General features: G+C 36.1%; 1 protein-coding gene across 1 annotated transcript in view; it reads right to left on the reverse strand.

Annotated features, from left to right (window-relative positions):
• Positions 1–680: 680 nt before the first annotated feature.
• The window catches only part of LOC131168408 (uncharacterized), a 52,028-nt gene continuing 30,805 nt past the window's right edge, over positions 681–21,903 (reverse strand). The window contains exon 3 of the mRNA XM_058127794.1: positions 681–770. Coding sequence (XP_057983777.1) covers positions 681–770 — 90 coding nt within the window. The remainder of the gene's footprint in view (positions 771–21,903) is intronic.

Below are 21,903 nucleotides of genomic sequence, written 5' to 3' on the forward strand. Positions count from 1 at the left end.
TTGGGTCCTTAACTATCAAAAATAATATTTATACTACCTAACAATCCCAAGTTCAGTAGAAAGTGGGGAAGTCGAGTGTCAATCGATAGAGACTAAAACGTGCAATTGTAAACCTTTTCTTAATTAGTTTATTAATGCCTTGTGTAAAAGAAGAGAGAAAAAGGTGGTATTTTTGCAATGAGTGTGTTTTTATCAACTACTGGAAAGTAAGTAAAAGCTAAAGTACCCTACTCCTACAAAAGCGATGCTTGGATCTGACTTAGACACTGGATGTCGTGCCTCTAACTATGTTCAACCAGGTATACATAAGAGTACAAACCTGAGCTTCTCAGGCCAAAGCGGGTGAGGGTCAGTCAAGGGCACAGGGTAGCAAGGGTGCACCAACCATCCGGAGCACGGTCAGGAACCAGAGTATACCCTGTCTCAACGATCAAGCGATCACCTCCACAGATCCATAGCAAACTACTTCTACCTGACTGAAATTGTAGTAGTGCTTATTATTATAGACAACCTTTCATCATAACCAAGCAATAAATCAAAGGCAGTAAAATGAAAGCATGTAAATGAAAGCAGTATAGAGAAATGAAGTAAAAAGATCAAGCCTTTGTATTTGGATCGTCTGTCACTAACGTTTGTTTGTACAACTAAATGATCATCTAATCTGACAAAGCAAATAAAAATCACTCCTTGTTAATCGAGTCGTCTCTCACAAATGACTGTACTTGCAACAAAGTGATGTCTCTCAATGGTGTTCTAGGCCTGTCACTAACCTAAAAGAGGCCAAAAAGGAACCCAGAGAACATTGTCAAAGCTATTAATTGTAGGCTCTGGGGTTTACAAGGTTTGGTTTTCAAATTAGGAAATGTTTGTAGCAAATCTCGCACAAAAGATCATTACCATCGACCAAGTCGCTCCCATGCTTCCCTTGTGCACACCCTGGTCGAGACTCGTAGGAAATCAGGAATTCGAATCTTCAATGTCTTTCACTAAGTCACACTTCAGGGTCTTGTTGGTCAAGTTGATGGTCGAGACTTGCAGGATCTCTATCTTCAGGAAATCTCAAGATGACATAGTCGCCCCTCAAGGTCTCTTGATCGACCACTTGGTCAATGCACTCAATATTTCTTGACTTATGAGAGTTCAACATCTCAACTTATTCTCTTTTGAGGGTCATATGGTCGACTACTTGGTCGACCCTTGCAGCATTTTAATCTTAGTCTAAACTCCAAAGTCTACAATGGAAGACTAGGTCGCTCCTTGTGTTGCTAATCACACCACTTGGTCGAGCAAAGACTTCCTTTTCTCTAATGATCCAAGGCTTTGGGAGTTTGGTTAAACTTCTAAATTTGAGCTTTGTGTACTCCGGATACTCCTTTAGCCTCTCGTATGCCCAACTCCTAGGTTTTAACCTGTATTTCTTGAAAAGACCAACAAACCTTGCATAGCTCCGAACAATGATAACAATGGGTAAATAAATAATAAAAGTTAAGGATAGGAAAAGGTAGATGAGGGTCTAAAATCATGCATTTTAGGGACTCATCACAACTCCCAACTTACACTTTGTTAGTCCTTGAGCAAAGAAAAATCTAAGAAAATTCTAAAATCCTATCTGCCTCGTCTTTCATGGGAAACATAGTTGCATTTACCGTATGCAATAAGACTTTAAACCCCTAGGTTAGTCTTAGTGGACGAGTTCTAGTCTTGTGAGGGCTTCCAGGGTAATACCCACAAACACTAATTTCAATGAACATTAAATGAAAACACATGCAACACATACCATTTCACATACAAGAATATCACTTCATTACATATAAGCTTTTTCATACATAACTTTGCTATACACGCAACTCCAAAGAAAATCACTCATGCGATTCTCAACATTATACAACCATCAAGAACAGCATTTACTCATAGGTTTATCCAAAAATTACACTTTAGAGTTATTATAATAATATAAATTCAAGTATAAATAGGTGAAAACATAAGGCATGTGTAAAGTGCATGACTCGTTACACTCAGAATAACCATGAACACCTACAGAACGGTCGTCTTGACTTAGCCTCACTGGTATATCCTCAAAATCACTCAAGAAGCTAGGTTCACTTATCATATGTGAGGAGGACTGTCATAATCAAACATCCCACATATTTCTAGGAAGAAACACTAAAGATATAGAATGAACTAGTCTGAAGGGAATCTAGCCTATTTGGGAGGTGTCGGGTCCTTCACCCTAAAATCTTCTCCCCTACTTGCCATATCCAACCAAGACCACCCTAGATCAACTTCGTAGACTAGGCATGAATACAACAAATGCATTGGTCAGCGGAAAACTTTTCATACGTGTAGAAGTGTGGTGTCGCGTCCCTAGCTTAACCCTTTTATATTCATTTGGAACAGATATATATATTTTTCATTTCATTCTTTTGCATCTATTTCTCTTCTTCTACTCATTATTTTCATTTTCTTCCTTTTCATGGTCAGTTATGACAATTATTACAACTCTTTGTGTCTTCATACCACCAATGGGAATTAAACTCGAACAGAAATCCATGAACTAAGTCTATCTCTAGGGGCGGCTCAGTCTTCACATCTTGAGAAGGCTATAAGACCTAGATTTCTATCTCCCCACTAGATATCACCTCTAGGCTAGAAACTCAAAAAATAGAGACTAGTGTTAGCCCTAGTGGCTAAGGTTCTTCATTCCAGCTTGTTTTGATGATAACAACCCATTAGTGGTTCTTAGGTTAGCTAACATTTTCCCTCAAGTTCAGTTCTAATAAATAGGACAATACCAAAGCAAGCATAAGGGTCAGACATTTATCAAAGAAGCAATGAGCAAAGGGTTATAACCAAGGCATATTTACGAAATACCCAAAGCACAACCAACTGGAGCATTTACGAAAGCTTGTATTCTTTACATATATGTTGGGTTGTGTGTGAGGTAGGATTTATGCTGTAACTCTTGTGCGTATGATGTGTTTGAGAATATCTTGCAAGAGCAGAGCAATTGCATATGCATTTAGTTCATATTAGTTTAAAACATTAAAACCAAGTTTCACACATGCATACTGTGTCACATAATTGAATAAGATGTCAAAATGGATTTCAAACATGTTTAATCAATCAATAAATCTTATACTTGGTCAAAATTACTTTTGAACAAGGTTGGATTTTAATTAGAACAAAACTACTTTACTTAAACCTGTCCTAGTACATTTAGGTGTTTCTTTAAGTAGTAAAACAAAGGGACTCGTCGATGAATACAAGAGATTCGTCGACTAGTCTATTAAGGGAACTCGTTGGTGATAACAGGGGACTCATTGACTAGGAGATCCCAAGATCACCTGAGATTGCAGAGGGGACTCGTCGACTAATACAGGGGATTTGTCGACTAGTGTATAAAGGTGACTCATCAACTAGGGCAGGGGACCTGTTGATGAAGAGAAACCAAGACTTGTCTGAGATATGTAGAGAAGGCTCGTCGATGAGAACAGGGCACTCATCAACTAATGCATATGTATGACTCGTCGACTAGTTCGTGGACTCATCGACAAGTAGCCTCAAGCCGACTATAATAAATGCACGATAATGGCTAGTATTTTCCTTGTCTCTTCTCCATTAATGCCCAACAGCTAGCCAGCGACATGCTCATCCTCGTGGCAATAAATGTACCGCATTAGCATTCATTTCATATTGATTTTGTGCATTTGGTTGTTGAGATAATTAGTGAAGCATTCATTCTAGGTTTTGACATTGCTCAAGCTCTCTTGCACTCTATTATAGGTTACATATCACTTGCTAAAAGAGAGTAATGTGAGGCTTTATTTGTATCATCAGCTCAAGAAGAAGCATCATCTTGTAAACCCTTAGTTTATTGTTTCTTGTAAATCTTGAAGGTTCTTTGTGAGCCATTGAAAGGTGCTTCTTGGTGAATACCTTGGTGGAGCTCTTGGTGAGCAGCTGGGTTGTGTACCCTTGTTGTAAAGGTTTCTCCGTATTGAAGGGGATTGCTTAGTGGATTTGGGAATCTTTGAGTTGGACTCAAGGCGTGGACATAGGCTTGATGCCAAACCACATTAACATCGTTGTGTCAAGCTTCTCTTTCCCTATCTCACTTACTTTTCTTGTTTTTGTTTGCTTGCTTTGAAATATATTGTTGTGTTTTACTCTTGTGTCTTGCAAACAAATTTTTGTGTTTGTAGAAAAATTCATTATCCACAAAGAACGTCTATTCATACCCCCTCTATATGCACACCTGGGCTGACAAGTGGTATTAGAGCTAATCACTAGACCTTCAGAGTAACATCTAGAGCACAAAGATCAAATGGTGGATATGTTTTCCCTAGGACATTCTGTTTATCGTACACCAAAGTTTAGCAGAAGCAACTACCTGGCATGGAAAGACCAAATGAAAATATTCATCCAATCATACAACTTGAAAATATGGAATGTGATCACCAAAGGAGATTACGTATTCAAAGATGACGAAGGTGAGCTCATACCAATCAAGAAGTTTTTAGACGCCAACTTAAGGTTGATGCAACTAAATTTCAAAACAAAAAATTTTCTCTATTGTGTTGTGAGTGATGAAGAGTACAATCATATTTGTGGAAGCAACACTGCAAAGAAAATGTGGGAAAAGCTCCAGGTAACGTATTAAGGTACGTCTCAAGTTAAAAAGTCAAAAGTCTATATGTTGGTTAAAGAATATGAAATGTTTAAAATGGAAGAAGGTAAGTGAATTACTTCCATGTTTACACATTTTACACATATAACAAATGACTTAAAAGCACTTGGTAAGGAATACTCTATGGAAGACAATGTGCAGAAAGTTCTTCGTTCATTGTCGAAATCGTGGCATGCAAAGTCTATGACAATTGAAGAAGAAAAGGACCTATCCAAGGTCACTCTTGATAAGCTCATTGGGTCTCTCATAACTTATGAGATCAATAAGAAGAATACTACTGCTACACTAGAAAATGCCAAAAAAAATAATGGATATGGCTTTAAAGATAGCAAACAAAAAGGAAATTAATGAAGAAGAAGAGAGCGACAATTGTTGGAATTGGTGTATTCACAAGAGGGGGGGGGGTGAATTGGAAATTTAAAATTATTTCTTCCTAGGTATACCTAATCCAACAGCAGTATACCTCAACCTATGGTTTGTCTAAAACACATACCAATTCAATAGATAAACTACTGAGTAGATATATAAGCAATCAAAGCAAAATCAGCATATCAAACATTTAGAGCAATAAATATTAACATGCAGGTGCAGAAAGTAAATTGCAGAAAGTCAAATTGACATGGATATGTTATCAGGGTTTGGCCAAAACTACCTACGTCCCCGCCTTAAGTTCATAAGCAAGAGGATTCCACTAGTTGCTCACTTCACGAGTAGAGAGACACCGTTTACAACATGTTACCAGGATGGTGCATCTAGTTCTCTTAACCAGGTCTGAACCAGTCCGAGACTATTCACAGGGCTAGTCTCCCTCTTTTGACCATTCATCGGGAATACATCAGATAATCAAAAAATTTTTTGTGTACAAACAAATGTGCTTCTAATACACGCAAATGTGTACAAAAATACGCTCTGAAATACACTCACGTATGACATGAATTAAAGCTCAATGTGAGGATGTGTATTTTTCACTAAAAAATATTTCTTAATAAGGATCGAGTGTGAAAAATGATTTTCTAACTAATAAGAGTAAGACACCTTCCAAGCAAAGATATTAAATAAGAATATGCTCAAGGTACTCTTTTCAATATGTCAAGAGTTTTCCCAAAAACTAATTTTTTAAATAAAGCTTAGGGGAACTAGGATTCTTACTCAAAAATAATTTTGCAATGAAGAATATATGAGCCATTGAAATCTTGCAATATGTGTGCAAGATTCATAAAATATACACAAGTTTTTCTCCAAAGATATTTATCAATGAAAATATATGGAGAAAACTTAGGATTTACTTTCAAGATAATGATTTTAAAAAATAATGGGATATGAGAGTATAAGCAATATGATTTGTAAAAAATAAAATGCCCAAGATAAAGAATACACTCTTCAAAATGATTTTTCGAATAAATAACAAAGAGAGGATGAAAAACAAGCTTAGGACGATGAAAACATGATATGAAAATTTGAGAAGATTTTTTGACTAATAATCTTACTAAGTTTGAGTTATGAGGGGGCATATATAGACTTTGGGAAATTTATGACCGTTTGGGACACGCTAGGTATTTTTGAAAATGATTAAACATGTTTAACAAAAATTAATCATGTTTAATTGTGGTAAAAATTTTGCCAACCCGAGAGGTTCGGTTGACCAGATTCAAGGTTCGGTCGACCAGATTACTAAGTTCGGTTGACCGGGGCATTTTTGAACTGAGGTTTTGGTTGACCATTTTTTAGGCGATTTTGAACCTCCGAGGTTCGATCGACCAGCTCAAGTTCGGTTAACCAATTTCGTAAGTTTGGTCCACCAGAGCATTGGGAATTCCCCACATGCCAGTTCGGTCGACTAGAGCATTGGAGTTCATTTTAAGATGGTTGACCAAATGGACAACATTTGACCCTGGTGAGGTTCAGTCGACCGAAAGTCTATGAGTGTTCTGGTTCATTCGACCAAACGCACTAAACTTGTGCATTCAAGTCCCGATTTCCATTTAAAGTCACCTCTTCTCACATAATTTTTATTTTTAAGTAATAGGGGACTTTTCATGTGATAATTTGGGACCTAAAGTCAGTCTATGGTCTTTGAGCTTTTTAATTAGTCCCAAAAATCTGACGTCGGTCGACCAAAGGGTGACCTTTAAGGTCCTGTGGTTCCCTATGGTTATTCTACAATAATCAGTGAGCTTTTATCCATATCATGCATGCCATGCAATTATTACAGACCAAATTAAAACTTAAATGCAATACCATGAAATTTAAATGTCTTCTTCTTGATCTTTTGCTCTTCTCTTCATAGAGTACGCCAGGTATATGTGTATTAAGATCCGTCTTGGACTCCATTTCCCTTAAACATTATGTGTGTGCTGAAATATGAACCTATTCACAAACTAAGTACACACATAAGACACTGGTGGTTTGTCAGCATCAAAACAGAGATCGGATTCAAAAGTCAACAACAATGATGAATAAGTAGCTCTTATCACGAGGAGAATTATAAGATTCTTATTGAACAAAAAGGCTAGTAAACAAAAGGATAAAGGAGAATCAAGCATAAGGTGCTTCAATTACAAGATGCCCAGACACCGTATAGCTAAATGTCCCTAATTCAAAAAGGGCAACAATCAACAATGGGATAAAAAGAAATATAAGACCATGAATGCAATCGAGTGGGATGAGCTTGATGGACTCTCTACTGATGGAGAAAACGAAGAAGTTGCAAACTTTTGCTTCATGGCGAATGAGCAAGATGAGGTAAATTCTGATGATGAATACTTTCCTTCATATGATGAGTTAGAATAAACTTGTAGAAAACTTTGAAATGAATTGATTGCAACTAAAAAGGAGAAATAAACATCTTGAAGAAAAGCACAATGCAAGAAAAAGGAAGCATGTATTTTTTTTTCTTTAAAGGAAGGAAATGCATTTTTGAATGCTAAAATTGAAGACCTTAATGAAAGTTCTTGAATAGATCATGAGTTTTTTCAAAATAAAATCGAAAATTTGAAAAATCAAATTGATGAAAGTGTTGAGGAAAACTTGTCTTTGAAGAAGAAAATTGAGGACCAAGGCAAGACTATTTACAAGTTTACCAATGGAAAAGAGAATTTTGGAAAATTACTTGGGGCTCAAAGATTTGGGATTTTCAAAGAAGGTTTAGGTTATGGGTTTTCAACTTCCAAATTTATTGGTTTTATAAATTTACATGTAAAAATAAATTCATTACCAAGCAAAAATCTAGCACCCAAACCAAACTCTTTGCATGCTAATAAAACTTGCCTATAATGTTAGAGAAAGGGTCATGTATGCTTCACTTGTCCTTTTAGAGGAAAAAAAGGAAAAGGAAAGAAGTACGTATGGGTGATCAAGAACTCTAACTACATAGGACCCAAGGAAAACTGGGTACCAAAACAAATCACCTAACTCTATTTGTAGGTTTGTTTGAAGACCTCTTCGATGAAGAGCAAGTGGGTCCTTGGCATCGGCTGTTCAAGGCACTTGATAGGAGATACCAACAATTTCATTTCTCTTTCCTACAAGAAAGAAAGACTAGTGATATTCAGAGACAATGCCAAGGGAAGAATCATCGGTAAAGGTAAAATTGGTAATTCATCTCTTTCTATATATAATGTTGCACTTGTAGATACACTTAGGCATAACTTGTTAAGTGTCAGTCAGTTATGTGATAGAGGACTAAATGTCTCATTTCAATCTAAACAATACTTAATAACCAACTTGAATGGAAATACTATCTTAATAGGTAGGCGTGAATCAAGCATCTACACAGTTGAATTTGATGATATTAACTCTTGTGATATTAGATGTTAGGCCATAACAAGTGAAACTAGTTGGTTATGGCATAGGAGGTTGGTTCTTGCTAGCATGGACCTTTTGTATAGATTATTTTATAAAGAACTGGTGAATGACTTACCTAAGGACAACTATAATAAAGACAAAGTGTGTGATGCTTGTCGGTATGGAAAACAAAGTAAATCATCTTTCAAAACTAAGAAAATGATTTCCACATCAAGACCTTTAGAACTACTACACCTTGATCTATTTGGGCTAAATGATGTTGCAAGCATAAATGGAAAATTGTATGCATTTGTTATTGTTGATGAATTCTTAAGATTTTCATAGGTTATTTTTCTAGAAAACAAAAGTGACATATGCAGTGTTTTTATTCACTTTTGTGGAAAAGTACAAAACGAAAAAGGAATACCCATTGTCCACATTAGGAGTGATAGGAGAAAAGAATTTAGAAACCAAGAGTTACAAAGATTTTTGTACTGAAAATGGTTATTCACACAATGTCTCCACACCTAAAACTCCACAACAAAATGGAGTAGTTGAAAGAAAGAACCGAACGCTCCAAGAAATGGCTAGAACAATGCTTAATGAACATAAACTTTCAAAATGTTTTTGGGCTGAAGCCGTTAGTACAACTTGCTATGTTAGTAATCGTGTCATTATTAGATCCAAAATAGGCAAAACCCCATATGAGATATGGAAGGGTAGAAAACCAAACATCTCCCACTTCAAGATTTTTGGATGCAAATGCTTTATTTTAAATGATAGAGACCATTTAGCACAATTTGACTCAAAATCCGATAAAGAGATTTTCCTTGGGTATGCAATGAACAGTAAAGCTTATAGAATATTTAATAAAAGGACCCAAACTGTTCAAGAGTCAACACATGTTGTTTTTTATGAAGCTAACCCATATGTACCCAAAGTAACAGTTGACTTGGATGAACAAGTGACTACCATGAGAGTTGAAAGGGAACTTGAGTAACTTAAGATAAATGATGAACAAACTAAAAATTCCCAAGAAATAAAAAATGATTATCAGGAGTCATCACCTAAGGTAGATTCTGTAAAACTTGAAGAAGAAAACCAGGAACTCTCTAGAGCTTGAAAATTAATTAGAAATCACCCAACTAATCTCATTATAGGTAATCCAACCCAAGGAGTTAGTACTGGGTCTCACTTGAGAAGTGGATGTAATCATATAGCCATTGTACCCCAAATAGAGCCTAAGAACTTTGAGGAGGCTGAAAAAGACGAGTTGGATCATCGCCATGCGAGAAGAACTTGACCAATTCGAAAGAAACAAAGTATGGGAATTGGTTCATAAACCCAAGAACACAACGATAATAGACACAAAATAGGTGTTTAGGAATAAGAAAGATGAGGATGGTAACATTGTGAGAAACAAAGCAAGGCTTGTTACACAAGGGTATAACCAAAAAAAAGGAATTGACTATGATGATACTTATGCCCATGTAGTAAGACTTGAAGCCATTAGGATGCTACTTGCTTTCACTTGCTATAAAGACTTCAAATTATTTCAAATGGATGTAAAGAGGTCCTTTCTAAATGGATACATAAATGAAGAAGTCTATATTAAGCAACCCCTAGGTTTTGAGAGTCACACTTACCCTGAACATGTATATAAACTCTCAAAAACCCTATATGGACTCAAGTAGGCACCAAGAGTAAGGTATGAACATTTAAGTAAGTTTCTCTTGGAAGATGATTTCACAAGATGAAAATTTGATACTATCTTGTTCTTAAAACATAAGGGAAATTATATGCCTACCATACATATTTATGTAGATGATATCATTTTTGGGGCTACAAACGAAAATATGTGTAAAGAATTCGCCTGAACAATGCAGGAAACATTTGAGATGAGTATGATGGGTGAATTAACCATCTTCCTTGGCTTGCAAATAAAAAAAAAATGAAGAATGGAATATTCATTAACCAAGCCAAGTAAGTCAAGGACATGCTCAAGAAATTTGGACTTGAAATAGGAAAAACCAAAGCAACCCTTGTGAGCATAACAACGAACAGTAATGGAAAAGGAAAGAATGTTGACCAAAAATTATATAGAGGAATGATTGGTAGTTTACTATACCTCACTTCTAGCAGGCTAGACATTATGTTCGATGTTTACTTATGTGCTAGATTCCAATCATGTCCCAAATAGTCTCATCTTAATGCCACTAAGAGAATATTTAGGTACCTAACAGGAACACATAACTTAGGGTTCTTTTACGCTAAGAATGCTCCATTTGATCTCACCTGTTATTCTGATGTTGGCTATTGGCGGTGCAAAACCAATAGGAAAAGAATTAGTGGTACGTGTCACTTTCTGGGACACTAACTTGTTTCATGGTTTTGCAAGAAGCAAACCTCAGTCGCCCTTTCAACCATCGAGGCTGAATATATAGTCATCGGTAGTTGTTGCGCTCAAGCATTGTATATGAAGTAGCAACTCGAGGAATTAAAAATTTTAATAAAGGGTACACCAATCCATTGTGATAATACTAGTACCATCAACATCTCGAAAAATCTGTGCCTGCACTATAGGACCAAGCTCATTGAAATCCAGCACCATTTTATTCGAGACCACGTACAAAAGGTGGATGTTGAATTAATATACATGAATACGGAAAATAAACTGACCAATATTTTGAAAAAACCCCTAAATGAAGAAATATTTAGTAAAATTAGACATGAGTTGGGTATATGCACTTCAAAAGACCTATGATTAAAACACCCAAAATCATTTTGTTCTTAAAATGGCTCAAAACTAAATTCCAAGGGAGCAATTTTAACTGCACTTGTCGATGATCCAGAGGCTATCATCAACGAGAACTTAAGAGCCACTCATCGACTATCGTATATCACACATTGATGATCAGTAAAGAGGAACTTGTCTACTACTGTACATCACTCATCGACGAGTCATGACAGGGCAATTAAAATTCCAGTGCACCAGATCTATCATTTTTTGAGCCCTGGCCCCTCTTTCGAGCCCTAACTTCTCTCTCTCCATTTTTGACTCCTCTCCTCCAATCCATATCATCCCTTCAAACCCTAAAACCTTAAGGATTCCATGGCACCACGCACCAAGAAAAGAGTCGTTGACTCTTCCCAACAAGCTGAGACTGGCAAGGGTTCTTCTCCAAACCCTACCTTCAAGCAACCATGAAAATGGACTGAAGATACAGATGGGAGATTTTTGTCCTCAAAAGCTGCATCCTGCTACAGAAATGACATCTCAAAGCGGACTATCGTTCACGGTAAGATAGTTCCTTCAAAATTTCTTGAAGAAAATTTCCCCACTATATTAGGGAAATTCCAAGCTGTTGGGTGGGACACTTTTTTCTCTCTAGATGTGCCTGTTTACGTTGATTTAGTTTAAAAATTTTATACAAATTTTGTTCCATATGTTCTCGGCTGTACAAAGTACTCTATTGTTAGAGGGAAAACCATTCGATTAACTAATCAACATTTTTCTGAGGTCATGTCGTGTGCATTTTACCCTGTGCAAAGCCTTCCTAAGGCAATGTGGTTACATGTTATGACAGGTTTAATCCCCATGAGGCTTTGAAAAAATTGGATATTCCAAAAGTGGCAAAACCCAAATCCAAAGACTTAACGATTGAATTCAAGGTATTACACCATATGATTACGTATAATCTTTTGCCACGAAAGGGTGGGCGAGACTAGGTAACTCTGGGAGATATATTCGCTATGTTTTTCTTGTGGAATGGCAAGGGAATCTATTTGTCAATGGTAATTATTTAGCATATGGAAGAAAACTTAAAAAGGCTAAGAGGGTGTTTGTCATATGGTCAAATGCTTACCACATTCTTTGATCATTTTGATATTGCTCATGCTGGCATAGCTAGTGCGGTACCCACTAAGGATGATTTATACACAGAAGCCACTCTTTATCATATGCACTTTGTGAAGGATGAGTAGACCAACACTTCGATGAAGCTTGAAGAAGGTAGGGAACCAGTAGATGAAATTGAAGCCGCTATGGAAAAGGATGCTGCAGCTGAGGAATAGCCAGTTGATCCAGCCATTGAGTGCCTGGATGGGATTCAGTTGGCCATGGCACAAATGGATCTAATAAATCATGCCCGTTTTGATTCCCTCGACGCTCAACTCGCCGCAATCCTTGACCATTTGCATCACCAATAGTAGGAGCCCCTTCTTTTTTATATAGAAAAGGGGGAGAAGAAATTGCATTTGAAAGTTTGTATGCAAAGGAATCAAAGAACTTTTTGCATGGAAAATAACTTTTTGTATGTCTGCTTCATGTTGGGGCAAACGAAACTTGTATTGTTAGCTGGCCAAACACACTTGACATTTGCGTGTTTACTTATTTCTGTCTTGAAAGACTATGTAATGAAGCACAACTTTTTGTAGGATCCATTGTGCTTAACCATTGTTTAATCTTTGATAGGCATTACTAAACTTAACTGCTTGTTTGGGTGAACATACTGAACTATTTGTTGTTGGAAATACTTAAATGCTCATGTATACTGAATGACTTATGTTGGAAGGAATTTTGCTGAAATGGTGTGTATACTGAACTGCTTAATTCAATCAGGATTGTATATATAATTCTTATGCAAAAATGCTATATTTATAGAAGGCATGTTGCTAAAATTCTATTTGATTTTTCCAAAATAAAATATGATATAATGGTCATATAATGCATACAATAAGGGGGAGGAATTATTCAAATTTTTAAACATGTATACATATTTTGAGGGGGAGCATTTTTAAGAAAAATCTTTCAAAAGAACACTAATGGTTTGCCATTATCAAAAAGGGGGAGAATGTTAGCCACGAGCTAAGCTTCTTCATTCCAACTTGTTTTGATGATAACAACCTATTAATGGTTCTTAGGTTAGCTAACATTTTTCCTCAAGTTCAGTTCAGATAAACAAGACAATACCAAAGCAAGCGTAATGGTTAGATGTTTATCAAAGAAGCAATGAGCAAAGGGTTATAATCAAGGTACATTCACGAAATACCCAAAGCACCACCAACCTGAGCATTTGTGAAAGCTTGTGTTCTTTACATATATGTTGGGTTGTGTGTGAGGTGGGATTTTTGCTATAACACTTGATAGCTTTACCGTGATCCCAATAGGGGGGATGAAATGGTACTTTTAAAATTTAAGTCCTAGATCAATCTCCTAACAGCAGTATTTTTATAACCCTATGGTCAATCTAGTGCAAGTAATGTCGAGCAGTTGTAATACGTACTAGTAATTAAATAAAGCATAATTAAATAAAGCAATCTAATTAACAACACAAGCACTAGAAAACAGTAAAGTAAGAGTGACACACAGAAATGTTATCGAGGTTCGGCCAATTAACAAGCACAAGGATTACCACTATAATTGCTTACTTAAGCGGGTGGAGCGGCCCCTATGCAAACCAGGTCAATTAGCACAGGGCTGACCTCAACCTTTACAACAAATGCTTACTGGGCTAGATTACCGCCCCTTTAGTCCACGCCTAGAAATACAATAGTATTCTCTCAAACAGATGGTACAGAAATAGTGCTTTCACGTAAAGCTGATACGTACCCAAATGCGCATATTCACATACACATCAATAACATGGATATAGTGTAAGCTCAGTGATGCAAGTTTTGTGCAATCAATACTCAACACAATATAATCCGTATGACGCTCAAAAGTGTTCAACACAAGCAATATCTTGGAATCAAAACAAAGTATTTGAATAGCACATAAATATTCCAAGTATACGAATCAGATAATCAAACTAGTTCAAAAAGATTTTTCCTCAATGAAAGATGCACAACACTACTTTGAAAATAGTTGCTTGTTTGAGAAATCTTTGCACACCAAAAATCAAGCTATTGGACACTTACAACAAAGATGCAAATATCCTAAGCTTACTTGGTTTATCCCCACACAAGATTTATAATGAGCAAATTTGTGGGATAAACCTAAGCTAAAACTCCCCAAAAGAAATATAGCAGTCAATCACTCAAATGGGAGTTTCTAGCAAACTATAGCAATCTTAAGCACTTTAGAAATGTTCACACAAACTCATAAGATATCAAATGAATGGAGATTTGAGAGTATTTGGCCAAAAGATGTATTTTCAATAGAGAGAATATTTTGGCTAATCTGTTTGCTAATCTTGTGCTAATCTTGCAAATGAACTCATATTTATAGCCAAGGGTAGAAATATAATCGGTTGGGACATGATGGGAATAATTTAAAAAGTCCCATTTGATTAAAATGTAATTTGCCCAAATTAACCCTGTTTTACCGCGGTTAAATTAATTTTAACCGGTTGAGGTTCAGGTGGCTGAACTGAGGTTCGGTCGCCCAACAAGACTAAGTAATATATTTTATTAAACTTAGTTCGGTCACCCGATTTCACGTTCGGAGACCTGAATCAAAGTCAGTAGCATTGCTTCGTGACTTTGGGTACCCGGTCCTATATTCGGTGGCCCAAATCCATGTGTTCGATCACCCGAGGTCCTTTTTGAACTAAAATAATCGGTCACCCGAGTCGGTAGACTGTCCTTTTCAAGGGGTTCAGGCGCCCGTGGATGGTATGTGCATTTATGGATCGGTCGCCTAAGAGCTTAGTCAACTTGTTGACTTGTCAACAGTCAAGTGTCCAAGGAGTTTTGAACTCCAGGGGTTCGGTCGGCCGAGCTCTCTCAGGTTGCTTAGAGAGTATTTGGGCAAGAATAAGATTTTGAAATTGAGAGGATTTTTGTTAAAGATTTTCTACTAATCACCCCCTAATCCACACAAATGAAATAATATATATAGGCCAAGACCAAAATATAACCGTTTAGGAACTATAGGGTATTATTAGAAAAGTTCTAAAATGCTTAGGGAGTATTAACCCAAATTAACTCAATTTACCGCAGTTAAATTATTTTTAACCTGACGAGGTTCAGGTGGCTGAACCATGATTTGGTCGCCTGAACAGACACAGTTATAAATGTCCTTTAAATTATTTTGGTAGCCTAAGTGTAGGTTTGGTAGCTCGAACAAAAGTCAGAAACATTTGTTCGTAGGTTCGGGTGCCTGGTTCTAGGTTCGGTTAACCGAACTAGCTAATTTGGTCACGTGAGCCCTATTTTGAATGTGATCGTTCGGGTGCCCGGGTAGTTGAAAAGGAACCTGACATAGGTTCGGGTGCCCGAGAGAGATACACTCAAAATATCTTTGGTTGCTCGAAGCATGGTCAAACTGTTGACTTCTTAACAGTTCGGGTGCTCAAGGTGATTTGTTCAGTTAGGGTTTGGTCACCCGAGCTCTCTCATACTTTCCCTATTTTGTCCAATTTTATTTCAATTCTTTCCCCTAATAATATAAGTGATTATGGGGACTTTGTGCACAATGTATAGGAACCTAGGGTCTTTTCAAGTACGCCCAAAAACCTGGCGTTGGTCGACCGAAGGGTGCCCTAAAGTCATTCAGTCCCTATGGTCAAACTACGATATTTTTTGGCTTACAAAACCAACATGCATAACATGTAGAGAGTATTACAGACCGATATCCTAATTACTATTACATACCTATATAATATAAATTACACAAAAGAAGTCTTTGGGGTCTTTAGACTTTGAGTCTTCATGTGTCATTAGTTGTTCTGCTAATTATATACCTGCACACAAACTTGAAAGATATCAAATACCAAGAGTATTTGTCATTATCAAAATCGGGTATGACCTATCAGGTCAACATGCATGATGTGCAAGTAAGGTAAATTCAGATCACATCCTAAGTTACTATTACAGACCCATATTACACATATTGAATTTACAATTACAAATTTAAAAGGTCTTCAGGGTCTTCTAACTGCTTCAAGTGTCCTTCATTGGGATATTTATTTAGACTTGCACAAACACTTGACATTTATCAAATACCTAAGTATTTGTCATTATCAAAATTGGGTGTGACCTATAAGGTCAACATTCTCCCCCTTTTTGATGATGACAAATACATTATTCAAAAAATGGGTATAGCCTTAAGAGGCTCCCCCTAACAATGTGCATCATGTAAAGTTCTAAATAATATTTTCAATTCAATTCAATCCATAATTCTATTTAATAGGTTAACCCAATTTTTGCCCCTACATCTCCCCCTTTTGGCAACGGAAAAAAGGGCCATAAGAGTTAAGAGTTCTAGGCAATGGGTAAGTATAATATTTATACATTTTAAGTTTTGGAAAGATTTAGAAAAATTTTGGCAGAGTGCCGTTTGAAAATGGGACTTTCCAAAATCATATCTTGTATAAATACTAGCCTGTTTGAGTTTATAAATCCTAGAAGTTTATCCACAACTACTCAAACAGTTCCAGTATGATCAACCAGTAAAACATAAAGCTCAATATTATCATGCTATAAATATAAGAGTTATACACATAAGCAATAAGCAATATTTACAAAGTCTAAGGAAATAGGGCATATCAACAATAGTATTAGTTGCTAAGACCTGTAAATTTCACTTGAGCTTCTTCTCTATTGTGCATTAAACCTAACTCACATCTAATTTGTGTGAACCTATCTTCGAGAAGTGGTTTAGTGAATATGTCCACCCATTGTTCATGGGTGCATACAAACTCAAGTGCAACATCTCCTTTTTGCACATGATCATGAAGTAAGTGATGTATAATCTCAATGTGTTTAGTTCATGAATGTGAGATAAGTTTTTTAGAAATATTGATTGCACTAGTATTATCACATTTAATCGATATTGTATCATAGTGTAATCCAAAATTCATAAGTTGTTGTTTCATATAAAGAGTTTGGGCACAACAATTTCCAGATGCAATATGTTTTACTTCGGTTGTGGATAAGGCAACTAAGTTTTGTTTCTTGGAGAACTAAGAAACAAAAGATTGTCCTAAATAGTGACAAGTGTCGTTGGTACTTTTTCTACTGGCAAAGTCAGCATCAGTATAACTCACAATCTGAAAAGTAGTATGCTTAGGGTACCACAAGCCTAACTCTATAGTCCCAACTAGATACCTAAGGATTCGTTTAACAGCTTTTAGATGAGATTCCTTAGGGGTAGCCTAAAACCTAGCACACATACATACACTAAACATAATGTCATGCCTACTAGCAATGAGATATAGGAGACTCCTAATCATGCCACGATACAATTTTATATCAATAGAGATTCCTGGCTCATCTTTATCAAGCTTAATGGAAGAGTTTATAGGTGTGCCAAGAATTTTACAATCTTCCATGTTAAATTTATTTAGCAAGTCCCTGATATATTTAGATTGGCATATGAAAGTTCCATGTTTAGCTTGCTTAATTTGTAGCCCTAAGAAGAAACTAAGTTCACCCATCATGCTCATTTCAAATTCACTTTGCATGCATTTGGCAAACTCATTACACAACTCCAAAAATGAAATCGTCCACATAAATTTGAACAAGGAGCATATCATCATTTTTGGATTTGATGAAAAGTGTAGTGTCAATTTTTTCCATGGGTAAACCCATTTTCTAGTAGAAACCTGCTAAGCCTCTCATACCTAGCTCTAGGAGCTTGTTTCAATCCATAAAAGGCCTTAGACAACCAGCAAACATGATTTGGATATTTATGATTTTCAAAATCGGGTGGTTGTTCTACATATACTTCTTCATTAATAAAGTCATTTCAAAAAGCGCTTTTAACATCCATTTGAAATAATTTAAAATTTTTTAAAGCGAAAAAAGCAAGTAACATACGAATGGCTTCTAACCTAGCAACATGAGCATATGTTTCATCAAAGTCTATCCCTTCCTATTGGTTATACCCTTGGGCAACTAGTCTAGCCTTATTCCTAGTTACTATCCCATTCTCATCTTTCTTATTTCTATACACCCATTTAGTTCCAATAATTGTGTGATCATTAGGCCTAGGAACTAGAGTCCACACTTTGCTTCTTTCAAATTGGTTAAGTTCTTCTTGCATGGACATTACCCAATACTCATCCTCTATGGCTTCTTTGATATTTTTAGGTTCTTCTTGGGATAAGAAAGCAGAATGATTCACTAGATTTCTCAAGGAGGATCTTGTGGCTACATCACGGGACGGTTCTCCTATGATTTGATCTATAGGATGATTTCTAACAAATTTCCAATCTCTAGGCAACTCCTGATTTTCATTTTCATTATCTTTAGATCATTTTTCATTTACTTCTTGGTGTTCACTTGCATTGTTTTCAATAGATAAATTTTTTAAGTATTTTCTAATATCAATATCATCTTCATCACCTTTATTAGAAAATGGATTATATTCATCAAACACAACATAAATAGATTCAACGATAGTCAGTGTTCCTTTATTAAAAACCCTATATGCTTTACTATTAAGTGTATAGCCTAGGAAAATGCCTTCATCAGATTTAGAGTCAAATTTTCCTAAGTGTTCATTATCCCTAAGCATAAAACATTTACAACCAAACACATGAAAATAGGAAATATTAGGTTTATGGTTGTTCTATAATTCATAAGGGGTTTTATTTATTGATGGTCTAATCAACACCCTATTCATAACATAGCATGCAGTATTTATGGCCTCGGCCTAAAAATATTTAGGTAAGTTATGTTCATTCAGCATAATTCTGCCCATTTCTTGTAGTGATCTATTCTTTCTTTCTACCAGTCTGTTTTATTAAAGTGTCCTAGGTGCAGAGAAGTTATGTGATATGCCCTTTATGTCACAATATTTTTCTATGCTCTCATTTTTGAATTTCGTGCCTTTATCACTTCTTATATGTGTTATCTTATATCCCTTTTCATTATAGATTCTCCTACAAAGTTTTTTGAACTGTTCACATGATTCATTTTTATATGCAAGAAACAACGCCCATGTGAATCTAGAAAAGTCATCCACAATTACAAAAGCATATGATTTACCACCAAGACTTTGCACAGAATTAGGACCAAACAAATCTAAATGAAGCATCTCAAGTGGTCTAGTAGTAGATATGAATTTTTTTTTCTTAGAACTAGATTTTGTTTGCTTACCCATTTGACGTGCATCACAGATTTTATCTTTTATAAAAGACATCTTAGGCAAGCCTTTTACTAGTTCTTTTCTGACAAGTTAAGACAACAAGTCCTTGCTAGCATGTCCTAAGAGCCTATGTCATAACCAACTAGCTTCATTTACAGCAGAAAAACAAGTTACTTGTTGTGAATCTAAGTTATTAAGAGAAGTAGTATACACATTTTCATGGCGATCGACAGTAAAAAGCACTTTGTGATCTGATTTATTTTCTACTATGCATTTGTCATTTTCAAAAGATACTTTATATCTTATGTCACACAACTAACTTATGCTAAGTAAATTATGTTTCAGCCCATCAACTAATAAAACATTATCAATAGTAGGAGAGGAATTCTTACCAACCTTACCAACCCCGATGATGCGTCCTTTCACATTGTCGCCAAATGTCACATAGCCTCCATCCTTGGGAAAGATTGAAGTGAATTTTTCCTTGTCGTCGGTTATGTGCCGTGAGCACCCGCTATCCAAGTACCACTGGTCCTTATAGGAGGACGATCTTAGGCATACCTGCCAAATACACTAAGTAACTGATGCTGGTCCCCAAATTTTGTTAGGTCCACAGGGGTTAGTGATTGGATCTCCCTTAATTACCCAAACTTTCCTAATTTTAGCACGCTTATTCCTAAGTGGACAATCAAATTGAATATGACCAATTTTTTTACATTTAAAACATCTTAATCTACATTTAGGATCTCTAGGAGGAACATGAGACTTTGACTCATGTGTAAAATGTCTTAAGTAAAGATCAGGTCGTCTAATATTTTTAATACCATTAAAACCAAAACCCTCTTTACTTAAGGAGTTTCTTTAGGGATCAAGTAGTTTTTCAAAATTACGTTTTCCCTTAGTGAATTTAAAAATGATTTTGGAGCTATCCTTCAACTTCCTCTCAAGCTCAACAATAGTAGCATCTTTTTCTTTTAAAATGGAAGCATAATAAGTTTTTGCTATATTAAACAATTTTGACCAATTTTCATATTTCTTTTTCAAATCATTATTTTCTTTGGTCATTTTTCCTAACAATTTAGATACACGAATATATTCAAGTTGCAACTCTGTAAATGAAGGCATGCAATCAGAATCACAATCATAAGATGAATAATATGAAGATAATGAACTAGAAGATGATACCTCATCCTTGTGTGCCATCAAGCATAGATTAGCGACCTCTGAGTCACTGTGATCTAATTCTGAGTCGTTGCTACTAAGTTTGTCCTATGACGTCCCAGCCTTCATGGCTTTCTTCTTTTACTTAGCCTCCTTTTTCAGCAGTGGGCAATTTGGTTTAAGATGCCTGACCTTGTTGCAGTTATAACACGTGGGAGCATTTGAATTTTCTTTTCTTTTGTTAGACTCTCCCTTCTCAAATGTAGACTCCCTATATTTTTTGTATGGCTTTATATTCTTCCTGAAAAACCTACTAAGCTTTCTAGTTAGCATTGCCATATCATCATCAGTATCGGGTTCGCTGCACTTACTAGATAAGTTAGTGGAGGTTTTTAATGCATTCACTTTCTTAGCCCTATTATGCTCATTAAGTCTTTCATTTATGGCAAATTCATAGGTGATCAGGGAACCTATAAATTCATCTAGAGTCACGGCCTTAAGGTCTCTACCCTCAGCAATGGTCGTAGCCTTGACTTCCCAGATAGAAGGTAGGCCTCTAAGGATCTTCCTAATCATCTCATATGTGGGATAGGTCTTTCCTAATGCATGCAGTGAGTTTATAATGTGTGTCAATCTGGTGTACATGTTCTGAATGGACTCACCTATATTCATCTTAAAGACCTTATACTCACTAGTCAACATATCTATCCTAGTGTCTTTCATATCTTTAGTACCCTCATATGTGACCTCTAACTTATCCTATATTTCTTTTGCAGTAGAACATGCCATAATTCTGTTAAATTCATTTACATCATGACTACTGTACAAAATATTCATGGCAGTGGCATTTAAACTAACAGCTTTCATATCCTCGTCATTATGTTCTTCTTCAATCTTAGGAACTCTAGTCGTGCCCCTTTAGTTTTCATAGGGACATAATTTCCCTTAGAGACAATCCTCCACACCTTCCAATCAGTATTCTGAAGGTAGATGCGTATCCTCTATTTCCAGAAGGTGTAATTAACACTACTAAAAACAGGAGGTCGTATGGAAGATGGTGTGTCAGGAAAAGGGGTCACAGAGCTATAAGCCATAAGTGATCTTTTTGCAAAATAATAGCTAGTCTATGCTACGTGGCTCTGATACCAATTGATAGCTTTACCATGAGCCCAAGAGGGGGGTGAATTGGTAGTTTTAAAATTTAAGCTCTAGGTCAATCTCCTAATAGTAGTATTTT

This window comes from Malania oleifera, chromosome 11 (assembly GCF_029873635.1).
Source record: "Malania oleifera isolate guangnan ecotype guangnan chromosome 11, ASM2987363v1, whole genome shotgun sequence".
Lineage (NCBI taxonomy): Eukaryota > Viridiplantae > Streptophyta > Magnoliopsida > Santalales > Ximeniaceae > Malania > Malania oleifera.